Here is a 20,380-nt window from a genome sequence, read left to right as displayed (position 1 = left end):
GGCAACCCACCACTGGATATGGGCTGGTGGACCTCAGGCCATTCACAACAGGATGCAGGTTTTGTGCACTCAAACTGGGGGTAAATGGGATGGAAACCTTTGACCCCATCTCCAGACCTTTTCCTAACACAGTCCCTAAAGGGACAGAGGGTAGTGGTTATTGTCCATATACGGGTTTCTGAGTACAGTTGGTGTCAATGTAGATGGTTTGCATGTGGTGGCATAGATGTGTAGAATATAATTTAATTTGAACTCATAAATCATCAAGCGATGATGACTTTTCAAGTTATTTTCAAGTAAATATTACTTCTCTTAGTGAATGGTCTGCAGGAGATGGAGTCTTTCTTCATGGATGTAGCATAGAATAGAACCTAAGTTTGATTTTAGTTACATTTACAGAAAATCATGAAGAGAACCTATGACTTTTAATTCTGAAACAGTGATTCTTTCTGCACTATAATTACTTCAGGCTTTGCCATAAAAAATGATGTAATTTTTTTAAATTTTCATTTGAAGTTAGATATTGTGCTCAGATATTCAGTAAGTTAAAGTAGCTTTCTCTCAGAAGTGCATTAACGCATCTTTGTGGAGAACAATGTTACACTTTCTTCCACTTTGCTAAACTGCATCAAACAAACAATATAAATACAGAAATTAAAATTGTATTCTTGTGGCCCAGTGTAGTGCTATGCAGAAACACACAATAAAACTCAGAATGAGCCACCACGGGACAGAAAGTCACATCTTCCCATTAGCATTGTGCTCTGTCCAGCACAGGTAATTAATCCAGCTGCCGCAGTCCATGCAGCAGCCTAGGAAAATGATCTTTATAAAGGTGCTTTGAATGGGCAATTTGTTTATAATGGTCTTTCTGAAAAACAGATGGCTTGCAAGAGCTTTTGCAGATTTATGTTCAGGCATTAACTTCTTGAATTAATTATCAAATAAATTGATTTGTGCATAATTTGTTGACTCGTGAGGAGACTAAAGAGATTTCTCTTAGGGAGGAAGTATATGATGGTTTGTTTTTTCCTTCTTAAGTAATTCTTCAGTGGCCAAACACAGCAGTAGAACAAAGCTAGCTCCAATATCCAAGAATCTTGATTCACAATCTCAGTTCTGCCTTACTGGACAAAAAAACAAGCATGATGTCTGCTCCATTTGTCTTGAAAAATATCACATAGGAAAATGCTCTGCAAGTCTGCAAAATAGAGCTCCCTTCATTGAAACTCATTGTGCTCAAAGTCTCTGTTTTTATTGAATTCTCTGCTTTAACTGGTGAAAGGTCAAAATAAACAACACAAATCATCAAATTACTATTTAATTGTATCTTACGGAGGATTGGGACTGTGTGCTCCATTCATTTTTTCTACTGAAATGAAAAATTACTTTAACTTCCACATTTTATTTTAAATGTATTAGTCCTCCTCTTTAGACATTACAGTTATTAATGCTCAGGCTTCTGCCATGGCTCTGAATTCCTATCACTCACTCAGCTGATATTATTACCCAGTCAGAGCTGACATCAGAAATGGTACCTTAATATTAGAGAAAGAAATCATGACTGGAATTATTCATAGATCACACAGCATACACTACTTGGGAGATAAATAATCAGCAGAGGTGGTTTTTTTAATACAAATTTTTAGCCTGATCCAAAGTCAATACAAAAATTCTCCATGACTTCAGTAAATTTTGATTCTAGCCCTACGTAATGAAATTTAGGAGGGAGACAGCAGCTGTGTCCATAACTTCTCTTCTTTGTTTTGATGTAATTTAACAGCACTGAAAAGAAATTTATAAAAATACAGCAGAAATTTCTGGGTGTGTTCCCTGCAGAATCAAACAGAAGTCAGAGCAGTTTACAATACTAAAAATCAGAGAAGGAGAGAATAAGAATAATCACAGTATTTTGCAACTAGGTAAATAATAATTATAATTAAATTATATGGTGTATGAACTAATATAAAACTCAGTACTTCCCTAATACAACTTATATTAAAGTGAGAAGAAAGATGCCTTTACTGCTACAAATTTTAAAAGTGTTGTAAAGGTGAAAAAGACCATACTTTCTCACTAGACACTTTCTGCTGATGCAACTACAGATACTGTTTCTCCCCCAGGTAGTTCTTTGCTGCTCATGTGTATCTGAAAAACCAAGCTTCCTGAGGGACCTCTATTATGACTGTAAAATGGAGATGGTACTGAAATCAGGAACAAGAAAATGGTGTGGAAAGTGTTCCATCACAACTTTATATAAATACAAACTGGAAATTTTGCTCTAAGCATATTTACTGTTGTAAATGTTGCAAAATGTTATGATAGGTTTATGTGATTTTTCAACCTGTAATCATACACGTATGCAAAGAGATAGCAAGTCTTTATAGCTACAAAGTGTTAATGATCTTTTGAACTTGTTTATGGAAAGGCTTACGATGACTAGGCAGGGATAAATACGATTACATATATTCTAGGAAGCCCTTCCGATTCCCAGCAACATGGTTTTATAAAAGATTATAGGATTTCTCAGAATCTTGTCCAGGTAGGTATCTTCTTGGTTATCTTCTAAAGACAAAAAAAAAAAAAAAAGCTATTTAGGCAGATACTTGGTAACTGTCTTATTAAAATAACATCATAAAAAAAATTATTTAGAATACAAAATGAGATGAAATGCGTCCAAACTTTATTCCAGAAGGAAGGTACCAGCTATGATGGAATGGCTTTAAGACCAGAAACAGCCATAGTTCTCTTTGGCAGTATTTAATAAAGTTTTAAATCATCATGATGAGTGACACCAACAGGTTTGGTGGTACTTGCAGTGATTTACATATGGTCTCATGATTAAAGAATTTGTGATGACTGCACACACTATTCCTCTGGTTACTTGGATGGTTAATTCTTTTCAATCAGGATGGCAATGAGCTGCAGACTCCTTCAGCCATTTAAAGTCTTACAGAATGTGCGGTTTCACACAGTATTTAGTTTTCTTGATGGCATTATTTGGAGAATACAACCAGGAAGAACAAGGCTCATGACATACTAAGCCTACTATCAGTTTTGCCAGCTTAACAACATGGGAGCAAAGTCCTAAATGATTTGACTAGGTTTGTTGGAACAGAGCATTTTGAGAGTTCTCATTTGCTAAAAATTCTTAGAACAAACCAAGATATTAATTCACATGGATACTGATGAAATATGCTGGCATTACTCCTTTTTGAAGATATTGAGGCTAACTAAAATAGTCTGTTGTCTTGTGCTGCTTCTCTGTCAATAATATCTTAGTTTTATTAAGAAAAGTCAGCTGTTACTTAATTGCACAATGGATCAAGGTTTAATTGCCAAGTGTTTTTTTTTTTTTAATAATTGAAGCTTACTGCTTAACAAATCATTGAAATATTTACTACTGAACATTATATTGTGTGATATCTACTTTTCAACTTGCTAATGATGCCTGTGACTAGTTAGGTTGTTTTCACAATCTCTAATTGCTAAAAGCAGTAAGTTAATAATAAAGACTGTAAAAACCTGTTTCTAAATGTGTAAAACCACTGAAATTCTTGTTACTTATTTGATTATTTGATTAAAATCATGTAATTATTATATCATGTTAGTAAGAGGCATGGGTTTTCAGTGGTATATTGGAAGACTGATTTTACAGGATGTTTGAATCAGATAATCAGATTCCCTGTGATTTTTTTTTTCATTTTTTATTGCTTTTTCAGTGGAATCATGGAGTAATTCACTAATAAAATCTGTGGGCTGTTTGCTATATAAAGGCATCCATCCAGTTTAATTTGAGTCAGTAAAGAGAACCAGTAGAAGTCAGTAGAGTCAGTAAAAGTGGTAGCAGTGATAGGGCAGCTGGTAGGACATGTGCAATGCTCTTCTTCTAAAAGACATAATTTCTGGTTTTTTAATGAGTAAATTGTTCACTAATATTTTGGGGAAAGGAGACTGACATGCACATTGCCTCAGCAGGGTCTCTGACAATGACACACCTGCAGCAGGCAACTATTAGAAGAGTGTAAAAGCATTGACAAGACAGGCAAGCTTGTAGGCTTTATTTATTTATTTTTAACATGCTTTTTCTCTTCCTGTGTATTGTCACTGGTAAACCAAACATTGATGAGTCTCTCATTTAAAACCACTTGCCGACTACTCATTTAAGCTTCCTGGCAGGAAGAACTGCAGATGCCACAGAACAGCTGCAGCCACACCTGCTGGCTACCCATGCACATCTGGTTTGCAGTGCTGAGGAGTTCAGAGCACAGTCTCCAGGCAGGGAGCTGCCAGGGAATGGGCCAGAAAGCCAGCAGCAGTACAATTAATCACATCAACAGAAAAATTGCATTTATTTCACAGATGTGTTCTGTGAAATGATTAACAAGTTGTTCCATGGAAATGTAACATAAACATAGCAAATATTAATGACACCCAGTTGACCTCTGTGTGCGGCTTGTGCTGTGAGATGGAATCGTGATTTCCTTGTTGAAATGCCAGGAGATCTACAGGATTAACTTTCCTATGAGGTACTTCCAGTGTATGAAAAACCATAAATTCAATATGACTAAAATGGATTTGAAACATTAACCATATCAGTATAATTTTCATGCTTTGCTGTAAGAAACTGTAGAATTAAATGTGATATTTATAAATCACATATAGACTCAAGATGTTATTTCACAACATCATAAGGAGATTGTATATCTATACACTATGAGTTGTGAACACTTTACACGTGGTTAATTGGGATTTTATTTTACAGAAAATGTAAGTAAAAATAAAAAATGAGCCCTTTAACTACAATCCTTGTCAAGAGATATAAATTTTGCCTAGTTATGTATAAACCAATGTTTACTGAAAAATTGAAGGTGAGTCATGTGGGAAAGAAAAAGGGGACACATAATATGCAAATACTTTAAAGACAAGTCTTCTCATATAGCAATGTCGCCAAATGCAATAATTTTCTTGGATAATGTATGAACACAAAAATGTAAATAAAATTACACCAAACAAAAAGAGAGCGTGAGGCTAGCTGCTATGAAAAGACATTTCCTCAAATTCAGTTTTAACTTTCTGATTACTTGTTGTATAGATTGTCACCTTAGCCCTTCTTCAAAAATTGTGATGATGAGGACATTGCTCCCAATAGAGCCCTAGTTCAAATCTGAAGAACTCAGGATGAAGGTTTTCTCAGAATCTGTTCATTTTGCAAGATCTCAATTTTGCTGCTCTAAGCAGGTAATCCCTTAAGAGATTACTTTAAGGGTAATCTTAAGGTAAGGACCCATTTTTTATCTTGCTCTTTTTGCCCATTTTTTACCTTATTCTTTACCCCGGCAAGGTAAAAAATGGGCCTGTCTGCAAACTTCAGATGGTTTTACCTCAAAGGGCTAAATCTTTGAGCTTCAGTCTGGTGATAGCACTTTTCCCATCTTTGAAACCACTGATACATTTCCCTGAACTGCTGTAAATCAATTCTCAGGTTATCAGTAATGGCAGCTAGCAAATTCCTGCAAGAATTGCTGAGTTCCAGACAGAATCCCATGGAGATTAGCTTCACAGTGAGCACTACAGAGAACAGCTCTGCAGCTCACTTCTTCTCCTTGGCCTTCTCTTCTGTTTTAGATGAGCAAATGATGCTGTGCTTGAAATTTTGGATAAACTGCTTAAATTTTCAAAAATAAAATAAATAGTAACTTTCTGTATTAACTAACTTTAATTTTGTAATGTTGTTTGAGACATAGACATCCAAGGGTGACAGAGAAGTAAGTAAATCAGCAACTTCTCAACATCTGTCCGGAACTTGGACAGATACAAGACTAAGGTCTCAAATGCACTTCCACAAATGCAGAGAAAAGAAATAGTGCAAGTATTTGTGGGTTTATTCACTGGAGACTTGGGATGTCTTACAGCAATTATACAGGAGGTCATCAGGATGCCATGGGCCTTGTTATTGACCAGAACTGTTTTATTCTTCCTTCTACAACTCTGCCTGCCTAGGTGAAGACTCCTGGTGTACTGCAAGATCACTGAAGAAGGAGCTGTGGTCTGTGTTTATATACCTTGTACAATGCAAGTAGGTGCTGGTCCAATATTGAGAGTCTTAGTTCCTACCAGAAGACAAACACTGGAGCAATTAATGAAAAGGCAGCCTGTTGTAGTTGGAAAGGCAGTTCAGCTTCTTTAGTCCAGTGGACATCACCTGAAATAGCAAATTCTGAACGAACTCAGTGGTGTTTGCTTTACATTGGAGTACTGATAAATCCTTCTGGTATCATCCTGGCAAATAAATTCAATTCACTGGTGTAGAGTGAGACACATTTTCATATAAGCTAAAAAAACCCATATATGCTAAAGCATTTCAAGGGGTTAAAGAATGAAGGATAAATTACCTTTGAAAACAAAATTTAAATAATTCAATAATCATTCAATGATCATTTAAATCATTCAATAATGTAACCTTCACGTTTCCAGTCTAAGTTTCTGTATGCTGCAGTGGCGCGCTTGTTACTTCTAAATAAACAGTGGAGGGGAGGGGGAAAGAGAAGTGAAAAGCTCCTCTTAGCCCTTAATTTTAATGTTCTTGGCGTTCTGTTTCGGCCCTCGGGCGGGACTACAGCCCCCAGCAGCCCCCGCGCGGCGCCGTGCGCGCACCCAGCGGGCCGCGCGCGCAGCGCTGTCGTGGCGCTCGCAGGGGAAGGTCCGGGGCGGCCGCGTGCCCGCGCTCCCGGCAGCTCCTCTTCCTCATCTTCCACTTCTTCCTCATCCTCCTCCTCTTCTTCCTCATCCTCCTCCTCGTCCCTCTCCTCCCGCGGCAGCTTAGGGCAGAGCCATGAGGCGCGCGGGGCTGGGTAAGCGCGGCGGCGGGGCAGGGCGGGCCCGGGCAGGGTGAGGGCCCGGCCCGTGTCGGGGCTGGGGGCGGTGAGGCCGAGGGGAGCCGCGCCTGGGTGCGGGCGTGTGGCAGGGCTCGGGAGCTTTGGCGGGGACAGGCCGTCACCCCTGCCTCTGCCTCTCCTTGTGGCCTAGCTGGATTTGCGGAGCAGCGCCAGGGTTTGTGTTTTGTCATAGAATCATACGATTTGCTTTGGAAGTGACTTGAAAGACCGGCTAGGTCCACTCCCCCGCCCCCACGCCGTGACACCTTCCTCTAGAGCAGGTTGCTCAGAGGCCTGTCCAGCCTGACTTTGAACAGTTCCAGGGATGGGGCATCCACAACTTCTTTGGGCAGCAGGTTCCAGTGCCTCACCACCCTCATAGTAAAGTATTCTTTTGTAACATTGCACTTAAACATATTGTCCTTCAATTTGGACCTGTTTCACTTGTCGTGCCACTACATGCTCTTGTAGATAGTCTTGCTCCATTTAGTTGTTTAGTTGTTCTAATACCATATTAGTTTGAGCTGTGTTCCCATGGATTGGCAGAGTTGTTGTTCTTCTGTCAAGTCCTTTCCAAATTCAGAAATTGTTCGTTTGGGGTTTTTTTTAAGTGCCTCTCTATGTTTTCTTGCCGTGTTTAGGGAGTAAAAAAAACAAGAATTCCAACTGTTATAAACTTATTACAGATAAAATCTGGTGCTAATTGAGAAATCCTTGCAGAGTTCCTGCTGAGTGTTTTGAGCAGTTCAGGCCTCATTTTTTAGCCAGCAGTCATGCTGATGAGTAGCAGGAAACTTTGAACTCCCACGTCATATTCTACAACCATGTGGGTGCTGTGACGGCACTGTAAAGCTCAGGAGGTGTTTACACCTCTGAGATGTATGACTGAGCTCTGGGGCTTCCTCCTAGAAAGTATTTAGGGCTAAACCAGGTGTGTCTGACACTACCCTAGATTTACTCCTACACTTCAGATTTGTATTGTGCAGTGGTATTTTCATGAACTAAAACAAGTCCTGGGAACACTTCTTAGAGAATCAAGAGAGGTATGAGGAAGTGTATCATTAAGAAGTGGGCATTTGATAGTGCTGAGGTCTTCAGCCCTTTCCTTTATCAGACTGGCAGCTCCCTCTGGGTTGGAGTGGAGGCCAGCCAGCCGTGTGCTGTTCCTGAAGAGGGGATGGATGTTTATGCAGACAGTTCTGAAGGAAGTGTGCCTGCTGACTGTTGTGTTTGCAGGTGATGGAGCAACTGCAGGGAGCCATGGCTACACCAACAGTGGCTACAGCGTTTACGAAGAGGAGAATGACAGGTTAACAGAAAGCCTGCGTACAAAAGTCAGCGCCATTAAATCGGTACGTGTTTAACTGCAGCGGTGTCGCCACAGGCAGTACATTCAGTTACAGGAATCAGGGAAGCAGTAGACTTAGTTTAGAACAGAAATTTACAACTGTGATGTTTTAACCGGGTTGGATGTCAGGTGACTGACCGCCAAAGCTGCTCTGTCTCTCCTCAGGTGGATGGACAAGGGGGGAAAAAGCACAATAAAAGGTCCATGCATCAAGATAAGGGCAGGGAGAGATCACTCACCAATTACCATCATGAGCAAAACAGACTCAACTTGGGGAAATGAATTTATTGACAGTCAAATCAGTAGGGTAATGAGAAATAAAAGACTTAAAATGCCTTGTCACTACCTTTCTCTTTTTCCTGGGCTCAACTTCACTCCCAGTTTTCTCTACTTCTTAAACCTCAGTGGTGCAGGGCAATGGGAAATGGGAGTTTCAATCAAAAAAATTGTGACATGAAAACAGCCTTCAGAAATAGCATGCTAATATCCTCTGAAGGAAAAGTTTGGTGTTCTTATGATTCTAATTCCTTTCAGAGATTGAGGACTTCTTTCAAACAAGTCTAACTGAAAGACAGCTCTGAGATTAAAGTTGTGTGGATTTATTGTTCTTACAAGTTTAAAGTATTATAAAGCACATGCCAGTGAACTTTCTAGGCTTGAACTCACTCAACATCTTACTGCTAATACTGTTGCTTAAAATTGGTTTAGTCTTAAAGAGAAATTAAACAGTTTTAGAATAAGAATTTGGAACAAGTTAAGGGGTAAAAAAAAGCTTTGACCTTTGTTATCAAATTTAATTTCTTGTCTCCTGCTGTGCTATGTTACATTTCAAAATCCATGTATGTCAACAGAGCAATTCATGGTTCCCCAAGGAGCTCTTTCTGGAGTTGTATCTTTTAGTGCAATGCGATAATCTTGGCATATGGAATAGCCTTCACATAATCTTCCAAGAAGCCTTGTATAAAATCAGTTTCACTTTTGATTGAAATGCATCCGTATGAGATAATGAGATTCAAGTTTTGACATGTGAAAACAAATGGGTTTTGGCTAATCCAAAGCATGGCGGCCTGGAGTGCATTTCCCTCCATCCCAGGAGTTGAGCAGGTTGTTCAAGGCCAGTGTGCTGAAAACAGAGGAATGGCTGCTAAGAGTCAGGCTCAGTGTCAGTTCTCCCCTGTTTAACTCCAGAGCTGCTTTCAGCCAAGGCTCTTCTGGCTGGCTCCCGCCTTTGTGCTGTTGCAGCTCCAGCTGGGCCCGGTCTCGTACCTCTCTGATTCCAACCCTAGCCTGACTTCACTTTCTGGCTTGACCTGGGACCTGTCTCAGGCTTCTGCCCAGGCCGTTGTTGGCCCTGGTGACTGTCTCAGAACTGGCTCTTGTGCAGCTTTCCTCCTTCTGTTCTGTGACACAAAGCAGAGAAGGGCTACACAAGTTCACTGAAGAAAGTCCTGTTTATAGCACAGCAGCAGCTTGTCAAAAGAGATGAGTTTGCAGGTTACAAGTGTCAACTCCAGCAACACTTTTAAGTCAAACCAATGCTCATGGTTCTCTCTACTGTTTGGCAGCAGTTTTAACAGTTGTTCCAGGAAATGGGTAATTGCTACTTTCAGACTTGACTAGATCTTGAGTTTTTTAAAGTCTGTGCAATAATTCAAGTATGACATTATCTGGAAAAGGGGAAGAGGAGTATCGAGTACTTCCTGCGACTCTTTAAACTTATCCAGTCAGATGAAAAATCTTACTTCCTTAAGGGTTATTGATACATAACTGTTTTTGGTTTTTGAAAATATCAAGTATTGCTTTCACTGGGGAAAATGCTAGTCATGTATTTTCGACTGGGTTTCTAGTCTATGTATTAACTGATTATACATATTTAATATTTTTTTGTTTTGTTTTTGTTTTTGATAGCTTTCCATTGAAATTGGAACAGAAGTTAAAAACCAGAATAAAATGTTATCAGAAATGGTAAGTATTGAATAACTAGCTTTCTTTAAATATGGGTCGGGATTAGAAGTTAATAATGTAAAGCATCCTGTCTTTTAGTATGAACATTGGTATTAAAATGTTGACAGCTTACTGTTGACTGTAACATGTGACTGATTTGTCAGCAGTATCAGTATTTCTGTTAAAAAATATAAGATGTGCAAATACATTACTCTTAAGGCACAACCAAGATCTTTATGCTTCAGATAGGAGTATAGGTTTTCAATCAGCAAAAGTCATTAAAAAGGTACTTCTATGTTTAATTGTATTCAAGAATAGAAAAAGGAAGCAAAAAACAAGGAGTCAGAAATGCCTTTTTTGCTTACACTTTGCCGTGGGGTAATAATAATAGTGGATAAATGGGTGAAAGTTTTTCATGGATAATTTTTGCCTCTAAAATAATTCTAGTTTTGGAAACTTTATAAAAACAGGGAAAACTATATTTAGTGAGCTGTAAGGGTATTTCTTTCTCAGAGTAACATGTATTTTGTTCTTTTGTTTGCTTCCTTGTTTCTTTTTTTTAAATGTAGGAGAACGATTTTGACTCTACGGGTGGACTACTAGGTGCAACTATGGGCAGACTGAAAACACTCTCCAGAGGAAGCCAGACAAAGCTATTATGCTACATGATGCTCTTTTCATTATTTGTTTTTTTTGTAATATACTGGATTATTAAACTGAGGTGATGCATGTTACCTCTGGTTTATACTGTATAATTTCAGCTGTAGTCTTAGTTAATGAAGACATTGATTTCTAGTGGCACATTTGGTGGATAAAACAGTGAAATTGTTGTAAATTGCATTAACAATTAATGCGAAGTTATATATAATTTTCTTAATGTATCAGAGTTTTCCCCCTGTTTTGGGGGGATTATTTATAAATATGCAGAAACAGCTAGCCTAGTGGGATGGATTTTTTTAGGGGAAAATAGTTTTTAGAATTGATTGAAAACATTCAAAGAACAGTGGTTATTTGAAAATGAAATAATTGCAGAATTTTGAGGCTTTCTTTTTCATTCTGCTTTTCATTCTGGGCCATGCTCTAAATTAGAGCTGCAGTTTCAGGCATATGGTAATATCAGTTGCAAGAGCCCAAAGAATATGTGGATCTTTCTAAATAGATCTTACCTGTGGAGTTTTAAAGGCTGGCCTGAAGCTAGCAAATGTAATAGTGGTACCCCCAAAAATTACTTTTGTGGTTAGATCTGATAATGTTTAAGTAACTTTAACTGTGTGTTTTGGCAAGAAGTTACTTAAAACTGGATTTTTTATTTTTTAATTTAAAGGTGACAGATTATGTTTACACATCTACTATTTTAAGCAAATGCCTTTCTTCATTGGGACCAGCCAATATGGACACTGTACAAATGTTTTCTTTATATTTAAAGTATTTAAAACTTAAATGATTCAATTGAATCACTTGAACTTCTACCATTAGTATGTTTACTTTTCAGTTAGTGATAGTCCCTAAATCTACAGCACATGATGTCTGAAATACAATGGCAGATATTTTGAATTTTATGTTAAAGCATAAAATTATGCATTTGTTGGAGGTGCAGTCACATTAAGATATGTTATTTTGAACACTTAGTTTTGGCTCACCAAGTAGTTTCTAATCATTAAGGCTATTACATTGCTGAGTTTAATATTCAAAAAAAATTTAAGCTTGCTAGATATTGAAATTGTATCTACAATTTTTGAAAAACTTTTTTAGAAATACTGTATGATGTGTTACCATTAATGAGCAATTATGAATTTACAAATAAAGTGTCCTGTAGTATTATCCTAGCTAGTGTTGTTTATACACATTGTTTCTACTGTAGAATACCAGTATATTTTTTTTAATGGTGCTGTATTTAAGGGGCAATTTTTATTGTTTTAATCAATAATACAGGCTGCCTCTTCCAGCTTAAATGGCTTTTTTAGGAAGACTAAGTAATTATGCACAGTTTTGATATTAATGTGTTTATTTTTAATATTTTTCTTAATAATTATTAAGAAAACACAACATGGTACATTGCTGCTGAAGTTCAGGCCTCTGCAAGCTTCAGATACACTTAAACAGTTGTTTGTAGTGTTTTGCAAATAAAAATTTAACACTACTCCCATCACCAAAAGTCCACAACAGTGGAGTACAAATTGATAACAGATTTGGCAAAGACAGAGCTCATTTTAATGATTGCTTGCTAAAAGTGAAAGATAGGGAAGGTAAGGCACTGTTCTGGGGTTTTATTATTGCAGGGAATAATTTGTGCCATAGTTGTTCATCCTGAAAGCAAAGCTATACTGAAATGAGATTAAGCTACATAGCTTCCATTCATATGGAAGTTCTGTTTTGTAATTGTCAGCTTAGATGCTGTGAAGTGTAGATAAAGCTTGATTAAAGAACATATTTTTTTCTGTGTGCTTGGCCCGGATCTTTGGAAAACTTAGGGAACTCACTGAAAAAATGTAATGCAGGAGGCTGCAAGCTTTCAGAGTGCTTCATATCAACAAAAATTTGACACTGGAAAACACAGAGTGGTAATGGTGAAAGACCTTGATGTACATTCTGATAGGAAAATTACTGATCTGTTTTCTGCTCGAAGTGTACTGGCTGCTTGTCACCTTCAGTGTGCAGCACAAGTCATGCTCTTGCTTTCTTAATTTTCAAGGAAGAGTGCAGATGCATCACTTTCTTGGAAGTATGTCCATGTATTTGCATATGATGGAAAGCATGGTTTCGTCTGTGCCACCTCCTATTGACATCAATCGCAAGTCCCTGCAGAAGTATAAAGGGTAGATTTAAACATTTTCATGCTGTTGTGATGTGCTGTGCTGGCCAGCGTGCCCAGAACTACTTACACATTGCATAGGAACACCACATGCCACTGGCTCCTGGGCAGGGGGTCTGTGGTGCTTCCCACAACGTCCCGGCTGCTCCTGTCCCAAACCTGTGGGTGCCTAAGCCTGCAGTTGAACTGTAGGAGGGGAGGGAGCTTTTCCAGGGCCAGCAGCAAAAAGCACTTACATTTGCTTAACTTTGGTAAAAGAGTCAACCAGCACATGAGGTATTGGAGAATTGCACAGAAAGAGTACAATTTCCTTTCAAGGTTTTTAACCAGTCCAGGTTTTCCTAATGGCTATGTAAGATCTGGTAAAAGCCTTATTAGCATTGTATAGTACCTTAATATTACGTAGTATAATATCACAAGTAGTGTTGTATGGTATTCTGGTGTGGTTTCATTCAGTATTATAGAGCTTCTGTGCTTTACAAATTAATGGCTGCTTCAAGAATATTTATTCTTTATTTGATATTTCTAATCACACTCATTTAAAACCTGCCCTAACTATCACTAAGTCATTCCTAACAGTACTGCCTGTGTTCCCTGTGCTAGCCAGAATGCTAACTACTGCAGCCTCGAGCAATTTTACTCACAAATATTTCACCTCAGGGGAGAAGAAAAAAACATCACCAATAAAACTACCAGAACAATTCTAAACTACGTCTGCTTAGTAACCTGAAGATTCCCCACCTTCCTATGGGCCTTGCTGAAGGCAGCAGACCTGGAACAGTGGTAGATTGCTTGTTCTTAGTGGTGTGGTGCTATCTGCTTTGTCAAGGTGCACAAAGCCCCTGCCAATGCTCAGCATTGGCATCTTCACTGTAGCAACAGCAAGTAACTAATCCTCAGAACTCCTCTGTGATGTCAATAGGAATCCTCTCTGCAGCAGGAATCCTGGACACATGGGGCTTGTTTATATGAAATTATAAATAGACAGTGCTAAGATCTGGCTTTGGTGGTGTGTGTGACAGACAAGTCAGGCTGTCACATATAAAGACACATCCCAAAAAAACACCTTTTGTATGTTTTGTGCTTGTATGTATCTTTACAAATTTGCTGATTATAATTTTGTCTCTGTGGATGAGATAAAGAATATTTCTTACAGGATCTACAGCCAGGTGCTGATCTCTCCTCTGAAGAGACAGGACAGAAGATTTCCCCCTAATGTAAATGGATTAAGATAACAAAGATACAAATTACTTTAATCCAGCAGCTCTCTTCTGAGAAAAAAAACTTGCTTTCGTCGTAAGAAGACAAAACCACAGGATTAACTATCCTGCCAGAAACTCTGTAAGGAAGCTGGGAAAGAGCACATAGTGAAGTCAGCTTCTATATCAGTTATTTAATGTATGCTTATGGCTTACATTTATCTTGTATCAAGAATGCATTATTAACACAGCACATAAGTATTTCAATATATATAAATATTGGAATTAGATTGCTTTTGTAACAGACATTTACAGCTACTGCTGTAAAGGCTTTTAATCTGGCAAAATAACATTTTGCTTTTGATTCCTGCATCACCGTTTTGTTGCCACATGACAGAGCAGCACATCATGAACTACCTGTAGCCCTGCTGAGGTGAGCACCAACCTACAGTGGCTTCCCCCTGACAAAGGACCATGAGGAACCAGCCTGCAGCACACCAGGCAATTTGTAAAGGTGTAATTTTGAGGGACCAAACCTCTAGCTACTTGTTGAATGTCATTGAATGCTGTTTTCTTTAGAGAGTGGGAATTAACCTGAGGAAGGACAAAAATCCAGCTATTATGTTCTATCCCTCTAAAACATTCCCTGCGAAGAATTTCCTTACATTCAGGAAATCCCATGTGTCTGAAATACTCACTGTAGATTATAAGACTTCAGTCAACCAAAGCAAGATATATAAATGGTAATTAATCAATTTTTTAATGAATAAAAAAATAATCCATGTTTTAATGAATAAAAGGAAAAAATTCTTCAATGTCACGTTAAGAACCTGCACTTAGGAGGGAGAGTGAGGAGCCATTCCCACCCACCAAACTCAATCCAGGTGATTATTAACTTCTAGTTAGATAGCAACAGGCCCTCTGCGTTGTCAAATTGTGTTTCCCATCTCCATAGAAGCCATGTCATACAGCCTTAAGAAATGTGTCAAGCATTGCTTGAAGGAGAAAAAACAAGCTCTCTTTAATCTTAGACTACCCTAATTTGAAGGTTATGAGATAACAAAGTTGCTCTAATGATTAGGAACCCTCTAATTTACAGCATGAAAATGTCTTTCTGAATAGTGTCATCCAAAATAGTCTGCAGTTTAACATTCCTTTGTTGGCTGGTGTTGACCCCTCTGCACCCTCAGTGACATTTGCACCTTAGCACAAGCTAAGCTATGTCTATTACCCTGCCCCTAAAACTTTTGGTCCCAGTTTTCCTGAAAATCAGGGCTGGTCCTTATCCCAGTGAGCTCTCCCTTGTATGCGATTTCCCCAGCCATAACACAGGGACAGGTACCCATTCACAGCACAAGTAAAGTTATAGATCTTTGCATGTGCTATATGCAGCTTACATCACATTAAATCTGTTTGTAGCTTCAAGCTGGTAAAATGTGATCGTGTTTGCAGTTGTGTCTTCCAGTACCAATTATTACCTACAGCTGAAAAGCTGGGCCTGCTCTGGGAGCTGCTCTACAACTGCATTTTCCTCTGGAAAACCATATGGAATTGGATTGAAGCCCTTTCTGCTCCCAAACAAGCTGAGAGGAGCCTGCTGCACTATCTATGATGCAGGTGTCTTCACAAAACTTCAAACTTCCTGCCAAAATAAACTAAGAATTTTTTTTCCCTTTTCTGGCAGCGATCAGTGCTGGTCAGACAGGAGGAAGAAAGTGGGTTTTGGTGGTTTAAGCCCTGGTTTCCCCTAACAGCCTGGCATTATGGCAGCAGTCCTTCAAAGATGCTGCTCTCCGCTTCCCTGGTTAGAAGGCCATCGGTAAAAAACCTTACTAAGTTTTGCATGGCTCAGAGTATCACTGCTTCTTTTCAGCACAAACTGCACTTGATTACAAAACCTTTACCCTTTTTTCTCATAAGCACGATTTTAGGTTTTAACTATTTAAAGGTTTTATTACTGGTAAGAATTTCCTCCAAAAAAGGTACTGATGAACCCTCAAGCCACAATATTTTGTGACTTCTTCCATCTTCAGATTCACTAGATTACCTATAGGCCGTCCAAATTAAGCAGAATCTGAAGGAGGCTTTGTTCTAGAGAGAAGAGTTTGAGCTGATGCCACTCAGTGCAGCAGCATGTGACCAGGCTGGCACAGCTCACAGCTGTGCCTGCCAGTTCCCGTGACCCTGTTCCTTCCCTCTCAGGGACATCCTGAAGGCCAAGATGAGGGAATGGGCATCACCTTGGCCTGCTCTGAGCATAAAGCAGAGAGTCAAGAACAGCTCTACTTTAAAGTCATCACTGTACAGTTACCTGCCTTGATTTGCTGTCTTAAAGGTAGATGTCATGTGCTTCATCTCCTAAATTACTTCTCAAGGTACTCATAAAAGGCAAACAAAGTGGTAGACAGGCTTCTGTCTTGAAACCTCTGCAAAAAAAGCTGGAAACTGCAGATTTTGTTTCACAGAGGACAGGAATTGGTATTAAGTCTTGTCTCAGCAGTTAGCTACAGACTTCAAAGCAAATTGGTTTTGTCAGCAGAAATTGATAGGTTTCATTTTGTTTGGTTCAAACAAAATGAACTCAAGTTTAGACATGCTTTGTAAGGAACGAAGACAATAAACAATGAAATAAAAAATGAAACTGAATGAAGTATTTGAACTAACTTTTTAAACATTTGAAGGAAAAAAATCTAGACGGAAATACATTACTTATCTATCCTCAATTACAAATAGACCTTCATATTGCAATAACTACATGACAGTTGACGAGAAAAATGAAAATGTGTTTCTTCTGCAGCTATGCATATGCAATGCTACTTACACTTCTATTTCACATGAGTGGTAAAATGCTTTTCACTACTGCTTTCTTGAGTCCTTTACAATGTAGCAAGTAAAGAAATGATGGCATTCTCCCCATCACAGCCCACAAGAGAAAAACTTGTAAGAACTGGGAGCAGTTAAACATGGTGTCCAGCAGTTAATAACAATCAATTAAAAATAAACGTAACAAACCAAATGCTTTTAAGAAGACCACATAAGGTCTTCCTATAACAACTGAAGTGCACATAATTACTATTAAAACATATGGATCACTACCTGAAATTTTTTTAAATTCATGAAATCTGAAAAATTGTAATAAACTTGATACTAAAAGATTTCTTTCCTCTATCTCTCATAACCCAGGTTTTTCATATAGATGATGGGTTTGTTCAATAATAGATTTTTGCTAAGTCTCAATGGCTTTAAGGCCTTTGAGACAGAGGAGAGAAAAATAAACAAGAATGACTCCAGGCTAGTGCTTTCCTTCTCCAGTATCCTGCTATTAGGGTACAGTCTGGAAAGTCAACTCTTTATGGCTTTTATATTGGCTTGTATTTTTCTATGAAACCTCTTGATATTTGGGCTCTAAGCTTTTTTTTTTTTTTTAAACCTATTATCTTTATTAGAATCTGTACAAGTTAGACATTTACATACATAAAATCAACACAGTATAGACACCTACATGGTGAAGCAGCTCTCTTCATGCTTTCTAGAGAATAAGTGCTTAAGAAATGCCAGTTGTTCCACAAAGTTTAAAATGTTACTGAAAAAAAAAGTTGGCAAACACTTTTGTGCTGTTTCTGTTTATGATCTCTAACTGACCCTAACAACTAAAATTCAGAGATGCACTAACGATGCGTTGTGCTGTATGTTCTTTGAGGCGTGAGTAACAGCCCGATGTGTCGAAAACTACCTACATCTCTCTGGGAATTTCATAAAGATTATGCTATGAAAATGTTTGTACATTAGGACTAGATGTCTTGCTGTGCAATTATACTGCTGCTACTGGACAAACATCACAGTGACGTGAATGGTTACTCAGACTGCTGTACTAAAAGGAACGGCTTTAGGGAAGTTGCTGCTTTGCTTATTGTTACAGATTAGCAAGATTCTATCTTGAACGTGTAATCGTTTATTTAGGTAAAACTCCTTGTCTCTTCCTGGACCTTTGGTTACTCAATGGTGGAATTTTACTGATTCATAAAAAATTTCAGAGTATAAATATCACACTGCCTTTAGCCTCATTTACGACAGTGTTTGTTTTAGAGGTAGAAAGATATATTTCTTTAGCCAGCTGGCTGTGCACACCAACAGGAAACACTCTGAATTTCTTCTAAGGAAAAATGTGACTGTGCTGGTATACTTGGAAACCACTCTGAAATCCACACAGAAAAGAAAGCCCTGCTCACAGTTAGCACTACTATACTGGGCTAGGAAATCTTAAACAAAGCTATGTAAAAGCATGTATGCATTAATCTGTACAGACTACATAATTTACAGTAAGTGCTGCAAAGACAGGGATTCATTTCATTCAGAGTGCCTACTGCAGTAGCTCTCAACATCTCCACCACCAGTGACCATTAGTTGTTTAAATAAGGCTGTGAAAAAAAATAACTAAGGAAAACCATCATATTGACAGCTGGCTTAAAACCACCACCATAAAGCAGTCTGTACCTTCATAATAAAAATTTCAGGAGTCCACTTGTCAAAAATATTGAGGATCTCTTGGCTTACTGCAACGGCATTCTTATTCATAAAATGCTATTAAAAATAGAAAAAGTAACTCAACCTACCTATCAAGAAATTAGATTTTTGCAGGTTTTCTCAAGTGTTCTGCTCTCACTTTACACAGACACATTTACCAAAACTTTCAACTAGCTGAACCACTGATTTGGCTAAGTTTGGATTAGGTATTGTCTATGTAATGGCTGAACAGAAAACTGTTACTGCAAATTAATCCAAGGTCAATTTTGGTCCTTCTACAGAATGTAACACACTGAAGCCAGATACCAAGAAAAATGTTTCCTTAAGGAGAATTTTGCTCTAAGTAGATAGATACTAAAATTTGAAGGGACTTCAATTAATTTGCAAAAAGGCTTCTGTACCATTTAATGATCTAACAATTTTCTGGAAGCAATTACATCTCTTGTATGTCTCACAGGGTATCTAAGTGTGACTTAATTGGGCGGAGACTGCTGTCAGAACAGACTACTGCAGAAACCAAGTGGGGAACTCCAGTTTCACACATAGCCGGGAAAAAGATAAAGATGATTTTCATTCATTTTAGAAGATAGCTTTAAAAGAAGTTTTATTTCTGTTCTTGTAATCAAGATTACAAGCACAAAAAGCAAAGAGAAAACAGTCACTGGTTGGTAGCTCTCAATTCCCCCCTCTTTTTTTCTACTCTGTGGCAGATACCAGAGGACCATAATGGAAAATACTGAGTTTTCCTCTTTCATTTGACATTTAAGCTAACCTGTGGGCAGTTCAAACTTCACAACTATAACGCAAAGCCAAGATTTGACATATGATATGACTAGCAAGTTCTGACACATGTCTACCCAAAGTTAGTTGCACTGGGTGTCCTTGCATCCACAACCCACTTCAGTGACATGCTATGAAGCGGAACAAGACTATTCACACAGGTGAGACTATTTTCAAGTAGGTGATTGTTTAACAGGACATTTAAAAGGCTAAATTTCAGTTAAAGACACTTTGTATTTTCATCACTCCCTTACCTGTAAAACCTACTCACGAGAACTTCATTGGTGAATCCCATTCCTCCCCAAAACTGGAGACAGCTGTCAGTCACTTCACGGGTCAGACGACCTGCCTTTAGCTTAGCCATGGAAGCAAATTTTGTCACATCGTTGCCTTCTACATAGAGAGCTAATAAAAAAAGAAGATATAAAAAAGCAGTCACTCTGGAAGTCCCCTCTCCATGTTCCTTTAGCCTGACCAAGGGTATTTGCACGAAGAGAAGCACATCTGGGAAGCAGATGTGGGAGCTCACCCACGGCGCGGTGCAGCAGCGAGCGCAGGAGCTCCACCTCGGTTGCCAGCTCGGCCAGGCGGAAGTGCACGGTTTGGTTGTGCAGGACAGGCTGGCCAAACACCTTCCGCTGCCCTGTGTAGTCAATAGTTTCTTGTATAATAGTTTCCATTGGTGTCAGGGCTGGAGAAACAAAGCACAGAACAAGATATCATATTAGCCAGATCTGTTTAGCTTCTTGTTGAAAAAGAAGGTTTTTTCACACTGTACCAACACATTAAGTTTTTTAAAAGAAATGGTTCTGTACACTCAGTTTGGGGTGAAGCTTCAATTCTGAGAAAAGTCTGGTACTTCCTTGTACCTTGAAGACTTCTATCTCACTTGAGC

The 20,380-nt window shown here is 38.5% G+C and overlaps 2 protein-coding genes across 7 annotated transcripts in view; one reads left to right on the top strand and one right to left on the bottom strand.

The window, feature by feature from the left end:
• Positions 1-1,740: 1,740 nt before the first annotated feature.
• Positions 1,741-20,380, bottom strand: part of LOC100221885 (probable acyl-CoA dehydrogenase 6) — an 85,841-nt gene continuing 67,201 nt past the window's right edge. For 3 of the 6 annotated variants that reach the window (XM_072925537.1, XM_072925538.1, XM_072925542.1), the window contains 4 exons: positions 20,015-20,176; positions 19,740-19,890; positions 14,137-14,194; positions 12,158-12,969 (listed from right to left, as the gene is read on the bottom strand). In XM_072925537.1, the coding sequence (XP_072781638.1) occupies positions 12,835-12,969; positions 14,137-14,194; positions 19,740-19,890; positions 20,015-20,176 (506 nt within the window). In that variant the 3' untranslated portion in view covers positions 12,158-12,834. Of the gene's footprint in view, positions 2,566-12,157; positions 12,970-14,136; positions 14,195-17,635; positions 18,763-19,739; positions 19,891-20,014; positions 20,177-20,380 lie in introns of those variants that run through there. The other 3 variants (XM_072925541.1, XM_030264674.4, XM_072925540.1) reach the window with 3 other exon arrangements.
• On the top strand, positions 6,651-11,996 carry BET1 (Bet1 golgi vesicular membrane trafficking protein). Its single transcript, XM_002196672.6, has 4 exons — positions 6,651-6,854; positions 8,115-8,230; positions 10,135-10,191; positions 10,740-11,996. Exons 1-4 carry the CDS (start codon positions 6,836-6,838, stop codon positions 10,893-10,895), a joined length of 348 nt encoding a protein of 115 aa, XP_002196708.4. The 5' UTR covers positions 6,651-6,835; the 3' UTR covers positions 10,896-11,996.

This window comes from Taeniopygia guttata, chromosome 2, assembly GCF_048771995.1.
Source record: "Taeniopygia guttata chromosome 2, bTaeGut7.mat, whole genome shotgun sequence".
Classification (NCBI taxonomy): domain Eukaryota; kingdom Metazoa; phylum Chordata; class Aves; order Passeriformes; family Estrildidae; genus Taeniopygia; species Taeniopygia guttata.
This window is presented reverse-complemented; position numbering and strand designations above follow the sequence as displayed.